Below are 27441 nucleotides of genomic sequence, written 5' to 3'. Positions count from 1 at the left end.
ACAACCAACCACTGGCTTGAAGCTTGAAAAAGAAACAAACGCATGTCCAGATTAAAAGGTGACTTAAGCATTAAAGTGACGGCTATAAAGAGCCGAGGCTCCATTTCCCCCGGCTGACACTGATGCATGTGAAATAAATGTGAGTTAAGCCTGAACTTTGCCGCGGACGCAGGCAGAACTCACAGACATGCGAGGTGTCCCACCCCCCCCCGGATTTCTTCCCCCCCCCCCGGGAGCACCTGCTGCGCCGCTGAAAGAAGACGACGGGGAAGACTCACTGAGCAGCCCCTCGTAATTCTCCGGTTCGGTTTTGAGCAGGCCGTTAATCCTCTTGACCGAGCCAAGCTGCACCTCCATGTCTGCCAGGTTCCGCACCATCCAGTTCATGTAGTTGGAGACCTGATAGGGGTGGCGGAAGAGGGGTGGGGGGTGGGGGGGGGGGGTCACCAAACACCTACAAGGCCTTGGAAAACCGATTTAGAAATGCAGATTGACTCCATGCAGCTGGGATGTACTGTATATCGCATGTTGAGACATTCAGTCACTCTCAAACCTGCACTTATAAAATAAAAAAAAAAAACAGATTTCACTTTCACCTCACTGCAGATTTTTTTTTAATGAAATTTGATTTGATGAAATTGGTCCGTGAACTAAAATGTGATAAAACAATTGTATTACTCAAACAGCCTGAAAACAACGGATCTTATCTCCGTTGTTAAATGTGAAACTAAAAGCCTGAAGAAAACGTAAAACTGAAAATACAGTTTTATGGTCAAGATTAAAGTCTTTACTGTCAAATTATGCAATATAAATACTTTTACTCTGTAAGGGGGCCTGAAAGGAGCCTCCAAATACATTTATTATTATTATTATTATTATTATTATTATTATTATTATTATTATTATTATTAATAATAATAATAATAATAATAATAAAATTAAATTATATAATAATAATAATAATACTTTTTTTTAAGTTTTACCCTACTGGTGTGTTGCTGCAATAGTAATCCTAAATTCAATATATAAATTGAATTATATAATAATAATAATAATAATAATAATAATAATAATAATAATAATGTGGATTTTATAGTGCGATCTTCAGACTGTATGACACTTATGTGTTATTGTACTTGTTAGAATGACATTAAAGATGTTCTATTCTATTCTATTCTATTCAGGGTATGTTGTTTATATTGTGAGCTTTCAGGGGTATATTTAATCATGTTTTACACATTTCTGTTTCTTTAACATCTATTTTAAAAATGTTCTTGCAGTTTTTCTTGCCCATATTCTCTATTTTCATATTTACACTCTACTTTGGGTGACATGTTTGTGTCTGTATTCTCCACCTTTCATCCTGGGCGATCGTGCGTCTACGATTTAATGCACAAATTCACAGATCCCCACCAAAAAAAAAAAAAAAAAAAAAAAAAAATAACTCCCACCATGAGTGCGTATGTGAGGCCGAGCCCCACCAGACCGGTGGAGAGCTGGTTGTAGAGGGAGTTTGTGATGGAGGCGACGGCGGCGACCAGAACCACGCAGGCCCCGATGTACTCCTGCAGGGACGCCGAACGACCACGTCGTAAATAAAAAAAAAAAAAAAAAAAACACAAATGAAAGATTCAGTGTTTGAGGCCACGTTGACATGGATTAAAAAAAATGTCTACCCTCTACATGTAAAAATAAATACATAATTTGCACGGAAATGCATGTATACAGCTGGTTCAGAGCCGCTATGAGCATGCCACACCACTAGGGGGCGGTGTAGCGAGAAGCATGAAGCTGTGACAGCCAATCAGAATCCTGGTAAAAAAAAAAAAAAAACATCTGAGTCTGAACATGAGCAGGCGGTTGTTTACCATGCGGACCTCCAGCCAGCGGTTGGCGGCCGTCAGGAAGAGCGAGGCGATGTTGTTGGCGTCGGTGAACTGGAGTAACCTCTGGCGGAACCGCGGCTCGTACCTGAAAGCAACAACGTCCCGTATTTAAGTTTTACGTGATAAAAAGGCAAAGCTGCAGTTTTTTTGTAGATTTATTTTACAGGTAATTTTTTTTCTTTTTCCTTCTATTTTTAATTTAATGAACATGTTTGACAGGTGCGATAATGCTTTATCAATCAATAAGTATTCTCTGTTCTCCTGTTCAGGCTTGTTTCAACATTTCTTGTTTACACGTCACTACAAGTTTTTTTTTCGGTCATTGTTTAACAAAATAAAATAAGCAAGATTAATTTTTCTTCCACATTTTTCTTTTTACAAACCGAAAAGGTTCAGGCTGAAGTTAAACACTTATTTCGTTAACAAATCAAAAGACGTGGCAAGAATGAACTGAGCTTCACATACAAAATGAAAAACATAATAATACATTTAATTTATACAAGTATACACAATATATTATGAATATACATCATATATTATAGCTGTACAAGTATATACACAGTTTATGAAACACCAACAATTACACTTATATTACCATTAATATTTATATACTATTATTATAGTATTACTATTATTACTATAATTGATCATATTACTAATATTCCTGGTGTTTTTTCTCAAGTAACATATTTTTCTATGATGTTAGTCTTAAAGGTTTTTTGTTTTTTTTAAATATGTGACTAGATCTGGAACATTTTAAAGCTTCATCCAGACTTTTATCAGCTTTTGATTCAATCTTCATCAGAAAGGTTTTGAATGACGCGTCTTTACATCAGCTGGTTTGACCACCGGAGGGCGCCGTCTGATGAAGACGTCGAAATGTGTAGAAAATAGAGAATACTTATGAATGAAGGAATTTAAGATAAGATTTAAGAAGCTATTTGGGGATGAATTGAACTAATGAGCCTGAATGAGCGATAGTAAGTCATTGTGGCCCCGCCCACACCGCTCAAACAATTTCCCACAATGCAACTCTGAAAGACGCGTGACAGTAAATACCTGAGGGCCCTGATGGTGGTGAGGCCTTCCACCGTCTCGGAGAAGTGTGAGAGTAGCGGGAGCTGGGTGCTGTCCTCCAACTGCTGCAGGTCCCTGACCCCCCCGCCGCCGCCCCCCCCCGGGAGGGAAACATCAACACAGGCAAAGTTCATTCCACGTCTCACCCCGTTGGAAAAGGGGAGCTTGTAAACGGAGCGACAAGCTGTAATCCCACTTTATTTATATAACTGTACTATGCTAACCTGTAAAAACAATGGCGCCATATTATTCGCTGGCCTCAATGGTAAAACAGTATAAACGTGTGTTAAGATCGGATAAATGAAACATAAACACTAACAAAGGGCGTTCGAATGAACAGACCATGAAGTTGGATTCTTATTACGAAGAGAATCTGGACTGGGAGTCGTGACACATTGTCGTTAATGTCCATCGACTGAGCATGTGCAGTAGAACTACCGGGATTTCCAGACTATAAGCTCTGAACCCTGCGGCTAATACGATGACGCGGCTAATTTATGGATTTTTACGGGTTAACGGGCTTCATGCCGCCAAATTCTACTTCCGCATGTTGATGCATTCTGTTTTGAGCTTCTGCTTCTTCAAAACTTGGCCTAAAAGTGATTTTTTGTCGGCTCTTCGTGACCTCGTCTTGTGCTTCTATCCGGAACTCCAGCGGCCGTGATGCATTCAGGCGCATCACGTAAAGCCGCCCTACTGAAATCTTCCTCCCCAGAATCACAATCAGCAAATAACCGATAAAATACTTTGTTGCAACGTCAAAACCTGCGGCTTATAGTCAAGTGTCGCATATATATTTTTATATTTGAAAAAATTCTTTTTTGGGTGTGGCTTATATTCAATAGTCCGGAATATAACGGTAGTTACTACAACCGTCGTGCGTACGTTTTCCCAGAAAGTCGCACTTCAACCATTTTGAAAAAAGTTCCACCGCGGAAGCTGTTTACAAACGGTTGGATTTTCAGAGCCTGCGTTCGCCGCCGTCGAGTAAACTGACGCTTAAAACGCCAAAAAACGAAAAAGTTTTGCATTTTCAGTTAAAAACATTGTATAAATAGTGCCTGAGTTCCCGGATCAGTTTTTTAAAATCTAAACCAGTAAAATGATAGCATGAACACCTTAAAATAACAAAAAGTCTGAACATATAAGCACATTAAATTTTTTTTTCTTTTTTTACATTCGAAGCCGTTTTTATATTTAATCTATTATAAACGACTTGACATCTCGCTTTTTTTTCTTTTTCAAAGTTACTTTAAAAACTGAAGCTGTGCCTCTCTTTGGGTTAAATAAACACATTGAACCTGAGAACACAAGAGTTCTGCAGCTTTCTGATCATTTTCAAACACTTTGGCTTTGATACGGACGCTATTTGACGCTTTTTTGGTCCCAGAGGCCACAAATTGGCAAAAAAAACCCTTTCATCCTAAATTTCCCCTCGTTGTTTTAAAAAAGACTCTTCTATGCGTTTGTTTTTGGTGAAATGACCTTCTCCACTCACCTGGACGCCACGCGGAAGTACTTCTGGATGAAGTAGCAGGTGACGGCCAGCGGCAGCAGGGCGATGAGGAAGACGGGCGTCACGTAGGCGATGACGCCCAGGGCGGAGACGCACAGCAGGGTGGAGCGGCTCAGGCACTCCAGGGTGGTGGGGATGTGCTGGTCGATGGTGTTGGTGTCCGTGGAGAACCGGTTGAGGATGCTGCCGAGCGGCGTCGTCTCAAAGAGCCTGGTGGGGGGGGGGGGCAAAAACAAAACACCTGTGTAAAACTGTGATAACCAAAAAACTGAAACTCCGCCTTAAACACTGGATGGATGTGGTTAAAGGAGATTCTAAAAGAATAGAACTGACTTTTTTTTTTTTTTTTAAAGGTGAAAAGTGGATTCCGTTTTCTTCAAAGGAAACGGATCCTTCATGATCGGGGACTCAAATTTAATTTTATTTAACGTGAATGTCTTCTGGTTGTTCTGTTCTTTTGTATGATTTGTTCTTATGTTTTGCTTTTGTTGTATATAATGTAAAAATTACAATAATAATAAAAGAAGTAGTGAGAACTCCACTTAAAATAGGATCAATGCCTTGATTAAACGGTGAAATTAAAGCATAGTGTAGATTTCCTGTGGGTTCAGTTTAAAGTCTTCGGTGTGATTTATGGGCTACCTGCAGAGCGTGTGTGTGCATGTGTGTGTGTGTGTGTGTGTGTGTGTGTGTGTGTGTGCGTGTGGTGAGCGGTATCTCCCGGGAAGGGAAAGCAGATGGTACTCTGAGTAATGAGGCGGGTAAAAGGAACTTTTAACCGGGTTTCCTCTTATAAATGATTCGCCTGTCGATAAATGACGTGTACACAAGCAGGACCGGCGCTTGTTTTTTGTTTGTTTTGTTGAGCTGGGGGCAGCACGCACACACACACACACACGCACACACACACACACTCCTACCTCATGGGGGCCAGGATGATCTTGCTCAGCAGGCAGTGGTGGAGCTCCTTGGCCACTTTGAGGCCGGTCCACTCCACCGCCACCGAGGTGGCGAGGCAGAGGACGATGCCGAGGCAGCAGAGCACGCTGAACACCGAGAGGTACCAGGAGTGGCTGAAGCCACAGTCCTGGAACACAAACCGAGGGAGGGGGGAGGAAGGGGGGTCGTCAATCCTGCCACTCAGCTCGTTTTTTGCTTGCACTTGTAATTATAAGCACAATTAACCCGCGCCTGGTTGGAAACGAGCTGAAGCGACGTGACAAAAAGCCAGCGGAGCGTCTCAAAGCTTATCTGACAACGTGAGAACGACACATGTTCAAAACAGGATTCCGTCTGAGACGCATTCTTTTTTTTGGGGGGGGGGGGTTTAGTTTAATTGTGCACAGATGCTGCACAACAAACCTGTAACATTTCTGGTTGTGTCGACTTGATTTACGGTGCAAAGATGATCCACGAAAAATCCCCCCGCTGAAGCTCCAGTGGGAATATTAGTAAGTATGTAAGTAAATAAGTAAAATGTATTTATAAAGCTCTTTTCACAGATAAAATCACAAAGTGCTGTACGGGAGAAAAGGTAAAAACAACAATATAGAATGTATATACATGTGTAAAATTAAAGTGACACTAGCGAAAAACCCATCAACCAAAAGCTCTTCTAAATAAACATGTTTTCAAGTCCTTTTTAAAAGAGATAACAGAGTCTGCCAGGCGCAGAGAGAGGGGCAGAGCGTTCCACAGTCTAGGGGAATATTAGGCCTTACTTTGTGTTTAAAGCTTAAGACTTCTGAACGTCGTTGTTGCAAAACATGTAGAGGCTCGATTATGCACATTTTGTGTGAAGGCAGGGGAACTAAAACACTGTTTAACTGGACTAATTTAACCAGTACGACACAAGAGGACAGGACTCTGGGTCCCGCATGCAGGGAGAGGATTAACATGATATTCTGAATATTAAAGAAAAGTAACGCGTCCCGTTTAACTGGAATCAGCAAAAGACGCCCAACATTCAAGCTGTTCAAGCTAATTCTGACTGAAACTCTCAGGACAGCCGACGAATACTTTAAAAACAAGGGCGATGTCCTGACAGAGTATTTCTATCAATATTTGAACTTTGTTATTGTTTGTTTTTCAGTGGAGGGAAAATAGTTTTAATAGTTTGTCTGGACACTTTGTGACACTGAAAGTTGCATAAAGATTAAAAATTTCAACATATTCAAAGTTGCATGGATCAAAAGTTCAGTTAAAAAACAAGTAACACCAAAGATATATTCCTGTTATGTTACTTTTTGTCAATATTTCTACGTGGAACCGATTTGGGGGGTTCTCGTTTTGCCCATTTGAGCCTCGTGTACGTCGGCCATTTTTAGCCCATGCAGCCCAGTCAGAAACCTGCACGCTGGAACAAACGGAGTTATTCTTAAAATAATCCGTCTTTGGACATCACTTGTACACAAATAACTTTAAAAAAAAAAATTGCTGTAATACAATAATGACTCTTCGAATATAGAAATAAACAGTGAAATAACAATGATTTTCTGAATAATTTTTTTTTTTTTTAATTAGTGTATGTAAACATATAGTGGAGAATCAATTCTAATCAGGTGAGAGAACTAAAACCATGTCGGACAAGGAACCAGACCCTTTTGTTTGACAATGAAACTGTTGCCTCACATATACACTAGTTTAATTCACATTTCAATTTTACTTTTCTTTTTTTTTTTTTTAAGTGGAAATGTGCAGCAAAAGGTATGAAATGCAAACTTATCTGCAATCACGAGCACAAATAAATGGATTTTAAGTCACAGGTTTAGGTAAATACTGGCTTGAAAATCAGGAAAAGTTAAAAGTCAGGTGTGAAAAAAGAAAAAAAAAAGAATGAATACAACCCGCTAAAACCAGAGTCTTTCCTAACTCATTTCAAAACACAAGATCAATTACATAAACAATGTTTATCTATCAATAGAAATGACACAGCGCAGGCTTAAGAATAAGACCGTCGGTAATTTGCGCCGGACCCCCCGCTGGGAAGATAAATAACTGTGACGCCGCCGTTCGGCTTCACGTGAAGAAGAGACGAGGGCGTCCAGCGGGGAGGACGGGACGTCCGGTGTGTGTCCTCCACGTGGACTCACTCGACATCACGGCGCCCGACCTGAATAAAAATGGCAGCGGAGACGCGGTGAGGTGGAGGTGGAGGTGGAGGGGCCGCGTGTTTTCGATCTTCTATCCCCAGATGACTTCTGCCTGGAGCTTTCAGATGACCGTGTGAAATGCAACCTGGTATTTCAGTACACAGGACTCACACACACACACACACACACACACACACACACACACACACACACACACACACACACACACACACACACACACACACACACACACACACACACACACACACACACACACACACACACACGTCTGCATAAAAGCGTTGCCGTCCCGGTCCTGGAACATGATAACCCGCTAACGGCTGCCGTGACCTCAGAGTGTGAATGAAGCAGCTTAGCCTCCACTAATACGTTCACGTTCAACCCTGCCTGCTTCCTCTCAATGTGTGTGTGTGTGTGTCGTGTGTTTACAGGCCTGATCGCGCGACGCTGCCAAACTGTCAAAAGGAAAAAAATATAATGCAAGATGGCAAAATCCTGGATTGTAAATAGAACAAGGGGTTGTTCCACTCGGGGTCTCGATCGACGCGACGGCGCTCGGCGACGTTGAGTTTAAGTTTTCAACTTCAACCAGTCATACATGATCTGACTCACACTGTTTTGACACAGTCTTTTTTTTAAATAAATAAATAAATAAACACATTGCTTTAATATGCAGATGACGCAGCGCCGTTGGGAGTCAGTGAACGCTCCATCTGGAGTCTGTTTGTGTTTCAGGTCAGCTCTGCTCAGAGAATCGCCAGAGATTTAATGAGAAAATCCTTCATGTAATTTCACTGCGGCCTGATTTAACTCGTGTCGTCGTCCCCCCCCCCCCCCCCCCCCCCCCCCTCCCCCCAGATCGAAACACGTCAACTGTCCTTTTAAAAGTTTAATTTAAGAACATGATGGAAAAATACAGTTATGATTTCTATTCGGTACTCGTAAAGAAACACCTCAGATTTTTCCTGCCATCAATAGAGAAGTCATGCATTTTACATTTTTTTTATTTTAACTCTGTGTCCATCAACCATCAAAACAAGCCAGCGACCACAGGAGCCCATTGACTTCCTGTCTAAATGTCTCTGGGGCGCCTCGACCCTCCGAGTGTTTGGAGAAACAGGATCCAGTGAGGTCATGTGGCTGAAGGGGAAACTAAATAATATCAGAGCTGTCAGTCAAGACTTTTCCACAAACTCTAACCTGCAACTTGCAGCCGGTTCAGCTGCTTCTTCGTTTGACCTTTGAGTTTGGTGGATTTTTACGAAAAAAATAAAAATAAAATGCATTCGTCCATCAAACTCTGCAGGATCTGATCTATTCTATTCTATTCTATTCTATTCTATTCGATTCGATTATGTTATATTCTATTCTGTTCTGTTCTATTCTATTCTGTTCTATTCTATTCTGTTCTATTCTATTCTGTTCTATTACATTCTGTTCTATTACATTCTGTTCTATTACATTCTGTTCTATTACATTCTGTTCTATTCTATTCTATTACATTCTGTTCTATTCTATTCTATTCTATTCTATTCTATTCTATTCAGTTCAGTTCAGTTCAGTTCAGTTCAGTTCAGTTCAGTTCAGTTCTGTTCAGTTCAGTTCAGTTCAGTTCAGTTCAGTTCAGTTCAGTTCTGTTCTGTTCTGTTCTGTTCTGTTCTGTTCTGTTCTGTTCTGTTCTGTTCTGTTCTATTCTGTTCTATTCTGTTCTATTCTAGTTATAACTGCCATATTAGCTACAGAAGAAATGAAAAATGCCCAGATTCGTCCGCATTGAGCCACACCCAGGACAAAGTGGGCGGAGCCAAGCCCACCACCAACACCAGTGAAGGGATTACCCGATCAGGCCGAGCGCCCTCTCACCTGGGCGACGGTGCAGTTGTGCGCCCTCGCCTCGATCTTCGCCGCGATGACGTGCGACGTCCAGTGCGCCAGCCAGTAGTCGATGGCGACCATGAGGGAGTGCTTGAAGAGCTGCGAGAGGAGGAGCAGGGCGAGCAGGAGCGGCCCGGCGGAGGACAGGTAGGTGCCGCAGGAGCGCCAGGGGATGGTGGCCCGCTGCCGCATCACCTGTGACAGGTTGTCGTCGTCGTCGCTCTCCGCCGACTCCTCTGCCGTCACAAACAGCGGCGAGTCAAAGGGCGAACATTTCCTACCGTTCCTTTATTCTGTCTGGTTTTTTTTGGTTGTTTTTGTGTCACACCTCGCAGCACAGAGCAGAACAGAAATGTAAAAGAAGAAGTCTACAGTCTACAATCTACAGTCTACAATCTATAGTCTACAATCTATAGTCTACAGTCTGCAATCTGCAGTCTACAGTCTACAGTCTAGTCTACAATCTACAGTCTACAATCTTCAGGCTACAGTCTACAATCTATAGTCTACAATCTATAGTCTACAGTCTAGTCTACAATCTACAGTCTACAATCTTCAGTCTACAATATATAGTCTACAGTCTAGTCTACAATCTGCAGTCTACAGTCTAGTCTACAATCTACAGTCTACAATCGTCAGGCTACGTTCTACAATCTACAGTCTACAATCTTCAGTCTACAGTCTACAATCTACAGTCTAGTCTACAGTCTACAAACTACAGTCTACAAACTACAGTCTACAATCTACAGTCTACAATCTACAGTCTAGTCTACAATCTACAGTCTACAATCTACAGTCTACAGTCTACAATCTACAGTCTACAATCTACAGTCTACAGTCTAGTCTACAATCTACAGTCTACAGTCTACAGTCTACAATCTACAATTTACAATCTACAGTCTACAATCTACAGTCTACAGTCTACAGTCTACAGTCTACAGTCTACAATCTACAGTCTACAGTCTACAGTCTACACAACACAGAGCAGACCATTCACTCCATTGCTGTGCGTCTCCAGAGGGGCACGAGAGGGTGAGAACCTCCCGTCTGGTCCTCACCCCTCAGGTCAATACATTTAAATGAATAAATAAATAAATGACATCATGCAGTAAAACTGTGGAGCACGAAGCTGCAGGCGGGCGTCTGGGAGGCTCGGACATGCCGGAAGCACAAGAGAAGAAGAGATGTGGAGTGACAGCGTGACGGCAAACCGCACGGCTTCTGTCGTCGCCTGGAACCGTACGCTAAAAGCAGGGGCGTCAAACAGAAGGGCCGGGGGCCAGAACCGAGGGCCCCCCTGTGGCTGGATGGAAGCCCGTGACAACCCCCCCCCCCCCCCCCCCCCCCAAAAAAAAAAAAAAAACACCAAGCAAATTCGGAAGAGGCCATCAGCGAACGATCAAGCTGGAATACGGCGGAGTAGCATTAGCCTCGTTAGCCGTTCAACCTGTGGCTGAAAACCAGAATCCCAGAAACAAGAAGGCATCGTTACGGCCCCATTTACACGACAGCGAAAACTTTCAATACTAATTGTTTAGTTTTTAGACTTTTTTTTTTTTTTTTTTTAAACGTGGCCCCTGAACTAGCATGAGTTTGACGCCCCCGATCTCAACTGGCTTTCAGGAACAGGAGGAACGAATACAAAGAATAAAAAAAAGAGGAGGAAAAAAACCCCAAACTATCTCGGGATCTCGCAAAACTATATTGTTATACATGCGCATCGTGTATGTGATCCACTAAGTTTGTCCTTTCAGAGACGCCGTACCGGTTGAGAGAAGCTAAAGCTAATGGAGGACGCCCACCCGTACGAGAGTTTTATTTTGAAATCGGCCTATAAACTATAAAGACATTCAAGCAGTGCCTAGCGAAAGGACATGCTAAAAAAAAAAAACAAGACAGAAAGAAAGAAAGGACACACTAAATGGATGACGAGCTTCTAAAATGACGGCACATCTGCAACTGGCCGCAGCCTCACGATGCCACAAGCAAATTTTTTTTTTTTCCCGCTTCGCCCTCCGTTCTTTGGGTCAAACCGTGACGTTCTGGCCACACCTGGTCGATCGAACGCCAGGGCGGCGCCCGGTACCGACGCCACTGCACAAGTCCACTCTGGGGCGCCGCCGGCACGCGGGAAACAACACATGACACACAAATAAGACAGCCGCCAGCACCTCAGCTCACAAAAAGCTTGTTAAATAGTATTTTTTTTTTTAATAAACTGGGGCCTGAGCACGAGAACGAGGCTGAAAATGGTGGACTGCGGTCGTTGGGTTCCGTCCCGCTCACCTTCCTCGTCCTCTTCGGTCCGCGCCGCCTCTCTGGAGTACATGGCCCTACGCAGGTTCTTCCTCTCCAGGTCGGTGGTGTTCTCGGCCACCGTCTCCTGGGGGAGCCATTAGAATGCGCAGCAAATTAATTTATCCCAGAGAGACTTAAAAAAAACCTGTTAATCAAACACTCGTCGCTAAATCCTCCACGCCTCAGTCCAAATGCTTTCAGGAACAAGTTAAAGACTATTAGGTGGTTTTTCAGAGGCTCATTAGTGGTTATTAATTAAGAAATAAAATAAATGATTCATTACCTTCTCGAACTCCTGGTCCTGACGGTGCATCAAGGTCTTCCACTGGTCGAAGAGCTCGGGCTGAGCGTTCTGGATGTCCTTCAGCGTCCCTTCGGTCTGGATGGTCCCGTCTTTCATGGCGATGATCTGATGTCGATGGCAGGGGAACACGGAAAGACAATATTTACTGGGCTAGGCCGGCTGCAAATCTTAAAAAAGAGAAGAAAAAAAAAAAAACCTTGGAAAAAGACAAACTGCAGATGTAGTAAGTCACAGGTACGGTCGCACGTTACACATTAGCCTTACCCTCATTTCATTTGTTCATTTAAATAAATAACATACACATTAGCCTTACCCTCGTTTCGTTTATTCATGTTACTAAATAAATAAATAAATAAATAAATAAACAAACATACACATTAGCCTTACGCTCGTTTCATTTATTCATTTTAATAAATAAATAAATAAACATACATACACATTAGCCTTACCCTCATTTCATTTGTTCATTTAAATAAATAACATACACATTAGCCTTACCCTCATTTCGTTTATTCATGTTACTAAATAAATAAATAAATAAATAACAAACATACACATTAGCCTTACGCTCGTTTCATTTATTCATTTTAATAAACAAATAAATAAATAAATAAATGTACACATTAGCCTTACCCTCATTTAATTTATTCATTTATTCATTTAAACAAACAAATAAACAAATAAACAAATAGATAAATAAAAATAAAATAAATAAATAAATAAATAAATATTTTTTATTTCAATATTTATCTATTAATTATTCTGAATAAATACATTTGATTTATTTATTTATTTATTATGGTAAATAAATAAATAAACGTATTAATTAATGTATTAATTTATTGATCGATTCTCCTATGTCAACTTTTTATATTTCAATTTTAAAAAATCGTTTTTTATTCAATTTAAATGTTTAATCGTCTGTGTGTTTTAGAACCCGTGGATTCGCCCCCTACCCAGTCGGCGTGTGGCAGGTACTGCAGCTTGTGCGTGACCAGCACCACCGTCCTCTTCTCCTCCCTCAGGAGCTTCAGGATGCCGTCCTGCATCAGGTGGTCGCTCAGGTGGATGTCTAAGGCAGAAAATGGGTCATCCTACAAAAACACATATTAACTAGTGAAAGAGGCCTACACAGCATGATGAACAAGTTAATCCTCACGCTGTGGCTTCCTCGGGCTCGCGTCTGTAACAAGGCATCTTTAACACGACCACATTCACTGAAACCTTCCTGGATTCAGTTATTCTTTGCTCTCAGCTCTGTATAAAGCAGATTTATAATTCGGGAGCCACAAACAGCCTAATTTCATCTCAAGTGGGCCGGACCGGTAAAATAGCGCCACAATAACCTTTAAATCTCAAGTTGAAAGTTTTTCTTTGTCGTGGTACAGAGTGTACGTGGTGACAATGTCTATATTTTCTCAAAAGACAAACCATTACAATTGAAAATAACAACAATCTCAACATGAAGACAATTTCAATGAAACCTTTCGGTTGCAAAAATACAATGAACGGTTGGATTCTGGGTGTTTTTTTTTTTTTTTTTTACAAATTCACCCCGACGGCGCGGCTTTTTGAGGCTAACGCTAGTTTACTAGCTCTCATGGCACCACTACTCCTAATCCACTAGATAGTAATTAGTAGGTCTGGGAAAAATAATTTAATTATTAAGTCAATGTTACTTTGACAAGGTTACGTGATGTTTATGCATTTCAACAATTTAGAATTAAGAAATGATGCGGATCTTTTTGTTCTTTCACTTGCTCCCATTGATTACGAGACCTGGGAAGTAAAAAATAAATAAATAAATAAATAAATAAACCCCTCACAAAGTTTGTGTTGCATGCTCACCAGGAACACCACGTTGGTCTGCTGGTACAAGGCTCTGGCTACACTGATCCGCTGCTTCTGCCCGCCTGACAGGATGATGCCCTGCAGCACAGGAAAAAAAAAAAACACCACTCAAATAGATTTGGACACAAAGAGGAGATTGATTTCCACCATGACATCTCCAACTCTGCGTGAGCAGCGCTTAGCCCTCGGAGGAGCAGGAGGAGATCTCGCTTTATCTCCTGCATTGCAAGAAATCCGACATGACAGTGTTTTTGTGGCTGAACGAGGTCCACACACACACACACACACACACACACACACACACACACACTGCTGCACAGTAATGATGACAAACCAGCGATGTCAAAGAGCCACAGCGGGAGCTGCAGCCAGATGCAGGAACTATAAATGTCAAACGTTGCCGTGGCACTAACCCGCTCCCCGACTTCTGTCTGGTCCCCCTGTGGAAGGATATCGATGTCGGGCTGCAGCGAGCAGGCCTCGATGACCGTCTTGTATCTGCCGGGAACAAAAAAAAAAAAAAAAAAAAAACGAGACACAGAAGACGGATGAGAGGCGGCAGGTAATGTTAGACGGAAGGTCCCGCTCTAATTTTATCAGCGCAAATGTCATATTTCGACGCGTACTTGAATTACACGTCGCCTCCTATTATGTGTGCAGGGAAGGAAAAGAACTTCAGGACCCTCCGTGAGTCACCTTGAAAGAGTTCTACGCAGCGAGGATGATCAGACTTCAGAATCAGACAGAACGAAACTGTTGAGTGGCCTCGATAAAGCATCTTTTATGGGCTGGACCAGGTATAGTAGTCTCACGATACCCTTTATATTTAGAAATTGAAGTTCGTCTTTGTTGTGGTGCAGAGTGTACGTGATGAAAATGTGGATATTTTCACACAGAAAAACCCCCAATAACAGTTGAAAATGACTGCAATCTCAACATAAATCCTATATTAATGAAACATTTGGGTAAAGTACAGTGAAAAACGTCAGAGAAATCAACGTTTTCTTCGAATTTCTGACAAAAAATTCGCAAAAAATTCATGAAATATCATTTATCAGGTATTTAATTGTTTTCGGACACGGGTGGGGCAGAACGGCTCCACAGCGCCACCTACAAACACGGAGAAACTAGAAAATCATTGGTTTTGGCAGTCAGAACCTCTTCACATACGCCACCCATCTGCCGCCGTTTACACTTTTGAATATTCATTTGTATTTTCTCGCCTCAGATGTTCTATAGCAGGGGCGTCAAAATCATTTCAGTTGAGGGGCCACATCAACCTGATCTGACCTCTGGAGGCCCAACAAGTCAAACATCACATATTAAACTGCAGATATGGACAAATGCAAAGTCTTTCCTTCTTTTGATTCTTTTGTAGCTGCAAGAATTTGCCAGTCTATTCTGAAATTTACATATTAAAGTTAATCAGATATTATTTGCAAAAAAAAACACCAAAAAAAAAACAAACCCTCAGTCGCCTGTATCTGGATATCGTATTCGGGATTAAAACAATTTGTCATCATCTGGACATTGTTTTGAGTTTACGTGTCTAAAGTATCACTTCTCATAAGTTGGACTCGTTGTTTTATTGTGAAAGGTGTTGCGTCATGTGACCTCCACAGATGCATTAATGGAAGTCAAATTCTGACCAAAGGGAGGTTTTGAATGTCATTTTTGCCAATCGAGTGTTTTTTGATCAGCCTCTGTCAGTTTTCATTTTTATACTTTAAATTAAAAAAAAATAATAACACGGCGGGCCGGATTAGATCGTCTGGCGGGCCGCTTCTGGCCCCCGGGCCGCATGTTTGACACCCCTGTTCTATAGTCTCGTTCGTCGCCGAATTGCTTGTAATTACAATTTAACCGGCAGGACTAACGTGCCGGCAAGAGCAGAGGGTCTGTTTTATGAGAGCATCTCTGCAGGAACCCGACCCGGCGGAGCGTTACATTAAGAAAACAGTCCATTAGACCCGGCGGAGGGCGAGGATGTTACTGTAAATGCAGGCAAGTGGCCTCTCACAGGGACCATTTGTTGTGCGTGTGTGTGTGTGTGTGTGTCTGTGTTACATCTGAACCACTTGGCACACCAACAGTCTGAATCATTGACTGCAGGTTGCTTGTTTATTTACAGACCCACTAATTGTCTTCTTTGTCTCGACTCCAACTAGTTAATCAGAGTTAAGCTCATCTAATTACAACCGTGGCCTCGGGGGGGGGGAAATAACAAGGTGGTTCGAGCCTCTTTCTTTCTTTCTTTCTTGATTTTTTTTGTCTTCACACTTCAGCCTGACAGCAGTAAGATCACCTTGTTATAATGGAGGAAAACCTGCCAGGCGATTTTAAATGAGGTTTTTAATTGCGATCAACAACGACGACGGGATCACGGGATGAAAGTCAATAATTAATGCCAGATAATGCATATTAATGAATAGGTCCGCATCAATATATAAAGAGGAAGGCATCAGGTTTAGACACAAGATTCAATATATATATATATATATATATATATATATATATATATATATATATATATATATAAAATGTCATTTAATATTCGACTACCAGGTGTATCAGACCAACTATGAATCTTCCATAAAGTTCATAATCGTCCTTTTTTTTTAATTCGAACTTTTAGAGAGATTTTTTATGGTAATTTTAAGATGCCGTTTGACTCTTCGACATTTAGTTTATGACATTTAATTCAAGCAGATTGGACTGAAAGGTCCTTTAAAAAAAAAACTAAAAAACAACAAAAAAACAGCCTGCAGTATTTTATCCCCTCTTTAAAAAGAGCTCTTATTCATTATTAAGGGAAGAAAAAAGTCTGTTAAAATGCTTGTCTGTGCCACATTAAGGCTTTCCCCTCCATTAGCGCTTTGCTCAGCTTGTCTGTCTGAATAATAAATGTAAAGTGTTTCAGGTGCAGCTGCACCGCTCGGCCTCCTTAATGGCACCAGAAGCCTCCTGATTGAATAACTCGCCTCCGAGAGCCACTTCTAAAGCCACTTCTGCTTTGTCTGCTGGTTAACATCTAAACCAGGGGTGTAAAATTCATGTTATTTCAGGGGCAACATCGCAACGCAATTTAACCTAAAGTAGCCCCCCACCCCAAAAAAAATAAAGATATTATAATTTATAAATAACCAGAAATCGAAATCTCTGTCTTTGTTAGTGTGACAAAGTAATTAAGAAGTGTATATTTTAATGACCTTTTCTAACGTGTGGAAAACCTGAAATTTGAATGTCATTTCAACAATATCATGACAGTGGATTCTTACGACACTATTTGTATCTTCAAATGCATGAAACATTGGGTCACATGGAGCTGGAACTCAGAAATATAGTGAACTGCTTCATGCTATGATCGGGATCGTGTCAGATAAAAAAAAAAAAAAAAAAAAAAAAAGAATGAATAAATAAATAAATAAAAATGTAAATAAAAAATAAAAATGAAAAAAAATACAAATAAAAATAATAATTAAAATTAAAATTAAAATTAAAATTAAAATTTTAAAATTAAACTAAAAATAAAAATAGAATTTAAATAAAAAAACTAAAAAAGTTAAATAAAAAAATAAATCTTCCCACTGCAACAATATTTCAAAAACCCGTGAGGTTAATGAGACAGACGGCTTTAAGGAAAGGCGATGAAGACGTCTCGAAGCAGTGCAGACATGTAACAGATCTCAGATGGAGCTCTATATTTAAAAACTCTGCGTTTCCAGTTTCCAAACGCCAATTAGTAAAAGGATATCCAAGTATGGGGGAGACAGTTGAGGAGAATCTGACCGAATTTAAAGATGAAGCCGTGCACGACTCACCTGGACTTGATCATGGGCATCTCGAAGGTGATGTTCTCCACCACGCTGGCGTTCAGCAGCCAGGGCTTCTGGGAGGCGTAGGCCACCGCGCCTCTCTTCCTACCGGCCGTTCACGACACATGCAGAGGCGTCAAACACACACAACAACAATCCTCACGTTCAAATTCAACTCGTTAAAGACTTTAGTTTTATCTATTCTATTTTTTTATTGACAAGTGTGAAGTGTGAGCCGGTGTTGCGTTTGAGTGGCGCCGGTCCATAAAGAGTCACTTCAGGGATCATTAGAGGCTCGGATGTATTTGTGAAGTCAATACGCAGCCCAGGCGTTTCGGGGGAGGGGGGGGGGGGGATTAAGTGTGCCAGCAGATGGATTTTACCCGGTGAATTCGACTTAGAAGCTCACACCGTGTCTCTGCTGGTGATGGTGACGGGTCACCATGGCGACCAGCCGGACTCACCTGATCTGTCCGTCGCCGGCTGCGTCCCGCTCTCTGTCGGTGGGGCTGACAAACAAACAAACAAACAAACATGTCAGACACACGGCAAGAGATGGGAGCCGGCAGAGAGACTCCACCGCCACTCTTATGATGATTAACAGAAAACAAACATTCAGACAGACCCAGATACTTTTCCTTCACTATGGCAGTCATGCCTCCGCCCGGCAGCCCGACAAGCAAACAAGCTCTCCACTGCCCTACATGAGCACAGCTATCATTAGCCAGGATCGTACCCCCCTCCACCCCCACCATAACCCCCTAAAAATAATTTCGCCGACATGGAAATCAAACATCGAGCCGTCTGCATGCGGCTCCGAGGATCTTATTCCTCGGACTGATATTAGTACGTCAACACGTTTGCTTCTCCACGTCGGAATCCCGTCCCTCTGCAGCATCTCTGGTTTGTGTTGGAGTGTGAACCGCTAAACAAATATAGAAACGTAAACGTATAAAGAAAAAAAAAATAGAAGAGTATTTTAGGGACGTTTGATTAGTTAATCAAATGAATTTAGATCGTTTGCTTGATCAGACGCGACTAAATCTTTTACAGGCTTTATTCTTGATCAAACCGGGTTCCGCCTCAAAGGAAAGACGGAACTTTAATGTAAACTAGGTAAGAAAATCCCCTCTAAATTTTTGAAGTAAACAATCTCCTCTATTTCCAGATATGTTCGTTGAACCAATACGACCTTCGCCCTGTGACTAGTTAGATTTTCTGTTTGGGCTTTTTTGGGTGGAAATCTTACTTTGAAAGGCAAATAGCGGACTTCCTGTTGGAGTTAGGTCAAACGTTAGAGCGCGTGAGTTGTAGGTCTCGACGAGACGAACACATTTCGTGTTCATTGCATATGTGTACGACATTCCTACGGACGGTGGTGGGGGATATAGTTTTTCTAGGTGGCGCTAGAGAGCCAATATTGCACCGTTGGGGTAGGTTTTTACATTTTAATAAATTTTTCGCCAGTCTCTACGATCCTTCGGAGGCCCGGCACTGTCGGCGGCGTACGAATTACAAAAGGGACCTGCCGATGGCCGGGCCGTCTTTTACGAGGTCCCTAAAAATAGTTTAGTTAATCTGAATTCCAGACAAACTCAATGGTTCCGGGGGGTTTGGGTGAGACTGGATGTGGAAACAATAAACCAATCGAATGTAATGTTCATCTTAATAGCCTGGTTCTGCTGGATTCTATAATGTGCAAATAAAAAGAGCAGTGAAACATTGAATAGCAGTTGCACACTAGTTTTCCACTACCTGATGATGAGGATGAGGATGAGGTTTTTCAGTCGACGCTTTTCAACGACATAATATTTAAGATTCACGTAACTTTTACTTTTTATGGCATCTGATTCCTCCACGTCGCCACACAGTCGGAGGAATATGTGAATAAGGTCAATTCCTGTTGTTCTTACGTCGATCTAATGAATTTAGCTATAAAAATTTTAATTGTAAAATATAATTCAGATTATCGATTACAATTTTTACTCTTATAATAAAATTGTTAAGAGGGTAGATTTTATTTATTTGTATTATCTAGGGGACATAGATTATTTGTTTATATGTCATATAATGCTGATTCATTTATTTATATAGATTACAATGAAAGTGTTTACGTACACGTGTATGTTTATATTTTGCATATAAGTGTGTGTGTAATTCGGTGTGTATAGAAAGATGTCTGGTAGGAATTAATGATAATAGAAATAAATATATATGTATATATATATATATATATATATAGTAGTTCAATTACAGTAACATTATTCTTATTATAATACAATAATTGATTACTTTTTTAAAGCTTTGTTTTAGTTCAGCCTTTGTTTTGAAAACATTTTGAATTCAAACATTTGCAAGAAGCAACTTGACGCCGCTGTCGCGTAGCCGTGAACAATCAGATCAAGGTTTTCATTGAATCAAAGCAGTGAGTCGTTTAATAAAACAATCTACTGTTGTCTTTTGCAGCACAAAACATTTTGGTTCATTTTCACCACACAGTTTTCTGTGGACACACACACACAGCAGTGAAATATTATGCTATTCATAGACCCACAGAGATGAAGATGTATGTTTTTTACGAGTTCAACCAAGACAGAAATATCAGGGAGTGACAGCAGATTTAGGAAAATCAAAAATAAAACAAAATGTGGGTGGAAAGTTACTGGGAAAACATGAAATGTTAAATAAAGTGACACATGACAAGTAATAAACCACAGTAATGGAGTCAAACGGTTGTCAAAAATAGGGTATATATAAATATTTTTGATCTATTTGTCATTTTGAGTGCTCATATTAAAAAAAAAAAATTATGTTTGTGTTGTTAAGGTTTGTGAAGTGAGAGGCAGCGCTTACCTTTCATCTCCCTCAGTCTCCAAGACTGGCAGGCTGTTAAGAAATATATATACATGATCAGTTTCAAAATCAAAAACAATGTAAATTCAGATTTTTTTTTTTTTTTTTTTTAATAATTCAAAACGTACATGCAGTCATATTTCTTGACTAATTAGTGACTTTGTCGGTTCACGTATAGCGTCCTGACCCTCCGCTTCATTTGGCTCCTTCTCGTTGGTTATTTGGGACTTTAGACACGCGCCCAGGAAAAGGCTGCCGGGTATTTTTAGGTTTGACCAGCCGACACCTGGCCGTTCGTCGTGAGAAGGTGACTCCGATCTCATGAGAGGACGAGCACAGGGCAGGTCTTCGCCGCAGCAGATTTAAACCGCAGCTGTCGGACACGTTTGTGACGCGCAAACGTGTAAACACGACCGTTTAGTGCAGATATAGGTGTCCGGCCTGAATGCCAGCAATGATGTGATTTGTAAGGTCATGTCTTGAAAATAAGTGAGGTGAAGCAGCTGTTATGTGGAATGATTTGACATGTTTATTAGTATTTAGAAGAAGATGCAATTTAAAAGCAATATAACCACTGGTAAGCGGCGGGAGAGAAAAAAAAACGGCGGCACGTCGGGCGGAAGAGAAAGATAGAATCGTGGAATGGAAAAAACAATCTCAAGGTTTATAATGATAAAAATGTGAGTCCCTCGAGGAAAAGATTGAAAAGCTCTTAGTTCAGCTGAGTTCAGATTAGAATGGATTTCAAGCTCAAACAAGATAGGAACAAAACAAACAAACAAACATACGTGTCTGAGTGGAAAACTGCGAGAGTCGCCGAGGAACAACCAAAAGGCCATTTTTTTTATTTCTCAGCCATCAACCTTGAGGTAAAACATTTATCTGAAAGCCTCTTCAGCTAAAAAAACCTCATCAGGGACAAATGCCACTCGACTGAAGCCCGACAGTGTTTGTCCTCGGGTTGCCATAGCAACACGTCTGATTGGACTTGAAATTTCCCCTCCTTCAGGTCCGTCAGTGTCGACCGACGTCTGATTACTTTCTTCAGTGAGCCTCAGCTTCAAACCCCGAGGATGAAGGAGGCGGCAGCGCCTATGGTCATAGTTATTTCACTGACCCCCCCGCCCCCGCCCCCCCGCATCAATAATCGGAATCAAGCCCTGGACCATACAGTTCATCGATCCTTGGGATCCGCGGTGCTATTCAATACGGGGGGGGGTCGCCTGGCTGGTGAGTCACATGGCCTCAGCTCTTCAAACACTCTGGATTTTAACTGAGCAAGAGATATACGACCTGCGACACTTTGCTGAGGTCAGGATACAAATAGTCCTTCGCTGTCGGGACGGAGAAATCTCACACGTGGGCCTCTCCGTTCACAGACGGCGGAGCGGGGAGGGAAGCGACGGGTTTGTATTTACCAAAAAATCAATCAATAAATAAATCAACGAACACAGTGATCGGAGGCAGAAGTGAAAATGCAAAATTTTTGTGAAAAGTTCCGCGTTTACGTCGTTCTTCTGAACCACGTCAGAAACACTGAAAAATCATGTAGTTTTAATGTTGGGCCACTAGTGGGTGCTGTTTGTTTGTTTGTTTGTTTTTGTGTTGAAACAACAAACACATGCACCAGAGAACAAAACGCTTTTTTGTGTTTTCTTATATATATATATATATATATATATATATATATATATATATATATATATATATATATATACATGTTTCATCTACATAATGATACATAATGATACATTTATCAACAACTGGTCTAAATGGGTCAGACGTATGAAAAGTGAACGACGTGACTTTGTGGAAATAATATAAACTCAAAGCCAAATATAAAGTTAGCTTGTTCTGTTCTCTATTTATTTATTTATTTGTATTTTTTTTTTGTATTTTTTAATTAATTAATTAATTAATTAATTAATTTATTTATTTATTCAATCATTCATTTATTTATTGCCATTATTAAATGTATCAATTATTACTGTTCTGTCTCTGTTTTTTATTTATTTTATTTATTTGTTAATTTATTATCATATCAATTATTACTGTTCTGTCTCTGTTTTTTATTTTTTATTTATTTGTTAATTTATTATTATATCAAATATTACTGTTCTGTCTCTCTGTCTCAGTTTTTTCCACTTGTTTTTGTTTATTTATTTTTTATTTTATTCTAATTGTTTATTCTATTTTCCCCCTCACTTGTTTTGTTCACCCTACATGTATCCAAGTCTGTATATAAGCGTGGGAATGCACATATGGCTGTACATAATATGTATATAGGGGGAAAAAAATTCAATTAAAAAGAAGAATAAAGAAAACACTATCGTGTGGATCGACTCAGAGAGTAAAACATGACTTATTTCATGCCAGTCTATTCAAACCATGAGCATTAGCTGCCATTTGTAAGGGGCTCAATGATCCACATCTTTGAGGTAAAAAAAGAATCTTCAAAATGGGACAATCCAAACCAGAAATGTGAGCCCGTTGAGGAAAACTAGTGTAAAATCTGGAGTATCGGAGACGACGCACTCCGGATCAACAAACCAGATTATATTCCTCACAGGATTGTTCGTTCATGCTTGTGATTAGTTTCACTTCCTCCTCCTGCCAGGAACATAACTATTAATTAATCGGGCGAAACGATCCCGAAAAGTCCAGTCCTCCTCTTACCAACTACCGCTAATCCACGTAACAACAAGAACAAACGCGGTGGGGGGGAAAAAAAACAAAACCACAAGAACAAACTGCCCTGAAAGTCCCTTGACTTCCTCGACGAGGGCAAAGTCGAAGTGACAGCTGCTAAGTCACCCTCGGACATACGATAGGTGAGAGGCTGTGGATTCCCGGCGGGGCATCGGGCGGCGCTGCCAGCAGAGATACTGGCGTGTGCGTGAGGGAGCGCGTGGCGGCCAGCGGACAATGTGATAATCGAGCAGGGGAGTCGGATCTGTTGACAAATGGAGACCGATAGCGGTGCTATCCTGGGGAGGTGACGAGATATCGCGATGCAGGAAATAGACTCCCGGGGGGTGGGGTGGGGGGACTCTTCTTTGCACTAAACCAGTGTTTTTCAACCACTGTGCCGCGGCACACTGGTGTTTCCGCGAGATCTAGTCAGGTGTGCCGTGGGAAATTATCCAATTTCACCTTTTTTCTAAAAAAACATTTGCTCTCACAGCCGCTGTCGGCTTTGAGACAAGACGCTAGGGTGTGCCGGTGAAAGCGAAACTGACAGACGTCAGACTCGTTTATCTCCACCACCTGCAGCTGTTCCCATCTTGTATCAAAGTACCGTGTCAGTGACAGTGACGGAGAAGTTTTTGAAAAGGAAGAATGCTAACGCCGAACTGGACCCTGGCCTTCAACTGAGTCAGACGAAGGCCCCAGTATGAGTGGAGTTTAAAAAAAAAAAAAAAAAGCAAAGTGAGTAAAAATCAAAAAAAGAAATTGGGAAATACTTTTTTTTCTGTATTTATTTGATTCCTGTTGATAAAACTTTGATGAGAATGACTTTATATTGTTAATAGAGGCTACAGAGTTTCACATTTGAACATTTTCAGGTGGTGGTGGTGTGCCTCCAGATTTTTCCAAAGAAAAAAGTGTGCCTTGGCTCAAAAAAGGTTGAAAAACACTAAACGACTGGGTCTAATCGAAAATCCGTCACTGCAGAGAAATCCAGTCATCATATGGAAGGTATTTTAAAAAAGCAGTGGCGGCTGGGAGTAAAAAGGTTTTTTAAATATATTAATAAACTGTAATCCAAATAAATTTGGCAGAAAAGCTGCAGGTCAGGTTCAACGTCCTCCAATAGATTTACTTTGAAATGCACACAAACGTGTTCAGGTTTGTTCATGTTTTTAAATGTTTATATGTGCTCATATTTACGAATGACTGAAAATCTAATTGTTTGAAAATAATTGGTATAGAAAGTGAGAAGAAGCCATCTGGACGGATCAACAGCAAATTACATTCTTCTTCATTTTTGGTTTTCCTCGAATAATAAATCAATACTCAGGTGAGCTGCAACAAGGCTTACCAACACTTAATTAAGCATTTCTTATCAGTGAATATAATCATTGAGCTGAAAAGAGGAAACAACCTGGCTGGGATTTGTTTTGTTTTGCTGCCGCGTCGCGGTGAGACGGTACTTAGAGGGTCCAGGTTTGTCGGGAGCAGCGTTTCCCCTGTCAGGGACGTAGAATTTATCGCCGCACTCACACACATAAATAAAGCCGGCCGGCCGGCCTGCCGCCTCCGACAGATCAATTATGAGAGCGGGTAGCAAAGGTAGAAGTAAGACGGCCACACAAGAGAGAAGAAAACTACCAATGGGGGACGTGAATGTTAAGTAAATCTGTACTTTATATTCATTATTAATACTTGGTATAATGGGAATTAACATGTTGTGAGTTGCCGTTGATTCATGTGTGTCTATTTTAATCACTGTTGTTCTGTTTTAAATCTGCAAATTGTACTTTGATTTATCGAAACTGTATCTACTCTGAGACGTCTTCAAGGTAAAGAACCTCTATAAACAAATATGTTTTAATATAGGTTTTGATATAGGTTTTTAATAGATGTGACATATATAAAATTGGCCGTTTTCCTATGTTATATGTACATATATGCACATACATGTGTACACATATACGTGCATACAGGTACCTATATAGGTACATATATGCACGCATATATGCACCTATATGTTGTTCTTACATAATTGTTTTTTAGTTAGTTCTTAATTATTGTCTTGATAATGTGTGACAGTTGCCAAAGTGAGATATGGGCTCTATATATATGTGGAAATAAAGAAGCAGTACAGGAGACCTATATGGCCTGTATGTTCACATATATGGAAAATGAGTACAACTCCAACATAAAGTCAGTTTGAATGAAAGATTCTGGTGGAGAAAAAAAAGGGAAATCGAGGATTTCCCACGGTGAGGAAAAGGAGTACCTGTTCCAGACGACGGATCCCGACACCCTCTGCATCTCCCCCAGCGCGGCCAGCAGCAGGGACGACTTCCCGCAGCCCACCTGGCCCACGATCATGGTCAGCTTACCTGCGGGGAGCCGAGCATTACAAAGGGCTGCGAGGGGAAACGAAAAGACGAGCAGCGACGCCGGTCTACGCTCACCAAAAGGAATCTTGATGTCCACGTTGGCGAGCGTCGCCGGTCCGTCAGTCCAGGTGAAATATCCACAAGTTATCTGAGAAAAAAGGGAGAAAAAAACAAAAACAAAACTCCATCGTGAATAAGGCCTTAAAGGATAAAGCTTTTTCTTGTGCTTTGTCTTAACTTTAAGGACAGTTTTTTAATAATATGATGATTTTAATTGACAATTTAATGACAATTATAAGCAGGGATGAGAAATAGTAATGTGCCACATGGAAATGTGTGAGAATTAGTGCCAACGATACCAAATAAGGACACTTATTGGTCACATATTCGTAGAAATAGCACTCATTGGGATTTTTTTTTTGCAACATATATGTCCTGAAGCATGGAATAAAAAAAAAATAAGTGACAGCCCTGCATATCTGTTGGCTTTCGTGGCGTCAACATCCTAAATGCGGTTTGTGAAAATCACCAGAAGTGGTTGAATGTATTGATCTATGGCTCCATAAAGTAAATATTTTACACTTGGCATTCTAACCAAGAAGGCAAGTTAAATATTGGACATTTTTGTTGATTGTTTCTTGATATTGGCGAAATATCCGACAAAAATAGGCTCAATATAGAGAAAAAACGAAGAAAAATCGCGAATTTTTACTGACATGTTGGGAATTAAAAAACTTCCTTGAGATGTACTGCAAATTAATTCACCATTGTTTTGTCTATGAGGATATGTTTATTGGAATTTTTCAACCTTTCCCCCTAATTATGGTTTTTAATCAAAAATCTACTTTTTTTCCCCCCAATATATTTCATCATAATAGACGTTTTACAAAGATTTTGTGAAGAAATAAATACAGTTTATCCCATTCAGCCTAATTTTTTAAATCGGAAATCATGAACGATATGCAATTTTTAATCGATTTAAATTTTTTGGGGGGTGGGTTTAGAATTCTAAATGACTGACTGGTGGAGAACATATGGGGCCACATGTGGTAACTTGTTCTACACTTGAATAAAATTTACCAAAATAAAAGCGACACAATTCCAATGCTATGAGCCGCGGACGGCGTTAAAACAGACACGCCGTTCTGAGAATGATCAGCCAAGTCTAAAATATTGTGCACAGGACGACACTGCAGGCTAATTAGTTCAGCATGAACACTGGCTGCTGGAGCTTTAAAAATACAACGTGTAAAAATAGCAGTCCCAGTCCCACGGAGCGTCATTCAACACCCGGGGAAGTGAACTTGTGAAAGACTTCGTCCAATTCTGGGATGAATGTGGAAGCGGCACACGGAGACGAGTGTCTAATTGAAAGATCGTTCTGGTCAGGGGCGAGGCCATCGTGGAAAAAAGTTTAAAAAAAACGAAAAACATACATAAAATAATGCATTTTCAGTATCAATCTACACATTTTTGACATTTTATTAAGTAAAAATCGCTGAGTTTGACAAAAAATGACGATTTAACAAGGGATGATTTGCAGCTCGTCTTGTCATTTACATGTCAACAATTGACGTTTGCAGTGTTTACGTGTTTGAGTTGTTTGCACTTGTGAACCAAACTGCAATGGAGACGATTTACCAACGGGTCACGTGTAAAATAAAGAAATTCTAGATTATATATCACTCATATTATTATTATTATTATAAATCCGTGATCCAGTTCAGTGTATTTTTTTTACGTTCTGGCTGTAAAAGCCACTCTTGTGGATGTGACTCTGGATT

The 27441-nt window shown here is 40.6% G+C and overlaps 1 protein-coding gene across 1 annotated transcript in view; it reads right to left on the bottom strand.

Moving 5' to 3' along the window:
- abcc8 (ATP-binding cassette, sub-family C (CFTR/MRP), member 8) overlaps positions 1-27441 on the bottom strand; it is a 72702-nt gene that overhangs the window by 5159 nt on the left and 40102 nt on the right. Inside the window, exons 16-32 of the mRNA XM_080505469.1 lie at positions 25733-25805; positions 25552-25657; positions 20589-20621; positions 18200-18244; positions 17742-17840; positions 14334-14418; positions 13918-13998; positions 13026-13163; positions 12049-12174; positions 11754-11850; positions 9456-9703; positions 5400-5566; positions 4462-4689; positions 2946-3038; positions 1869-1971; positions 1452-1565; positions 279-399 (exon numbers count right to left, since the gene is read on the bottom strand). Coding sequence (XP_080361595.1) covers positions 279-399; positions 1452-1565; positions 1869-1971; positions 2946-3038; positions 4462-4689; positions 5400-5566; positions 9456-9703; positions 11754-11850; positions 12049-12174; positions 13026-13163; positions 13918-13998; positions 14334-14418; positions 17742-17840; positions 18200-18244; positions 20589-20621; positions 25552-25657; positions 25733-25805 — 1957 coding nt within the window. The remainder of the gene's footprint in view (positions 1-278; positions 400-1451; positions 1566-1868; positions 1972-2945; positions 3039-4461; positions 4690-5399; positions 5567-9455; positions 9704-11753; positions 11851-12048; positions 12175-13025; positions 13164-13917; positions 13999-14333; positions 14419-17741; positions 17841-18199; positions 18245-20588; positions 20622-25551; positions 25658-25732; positions 25806-27441) is intronic.

The sequence above is a fragment of the Blennius ocellaris genome, assembly GCF_963422515.1.
Source record: "Blennius ocellaris genome assembly, chromosome: 11".
NCBI classification, from domain to species: Eukaryota; Metazoa; Chordata; class Actinopteri; order Blenniiformes; family Blenniidae; genus Blennius; species Blennius ocellaris.
The sequence above is the reverse complement of the archived record's forward strand: the minus strand, read 5'-3'. Positions and strand labels throughout refer to the sequence as shown.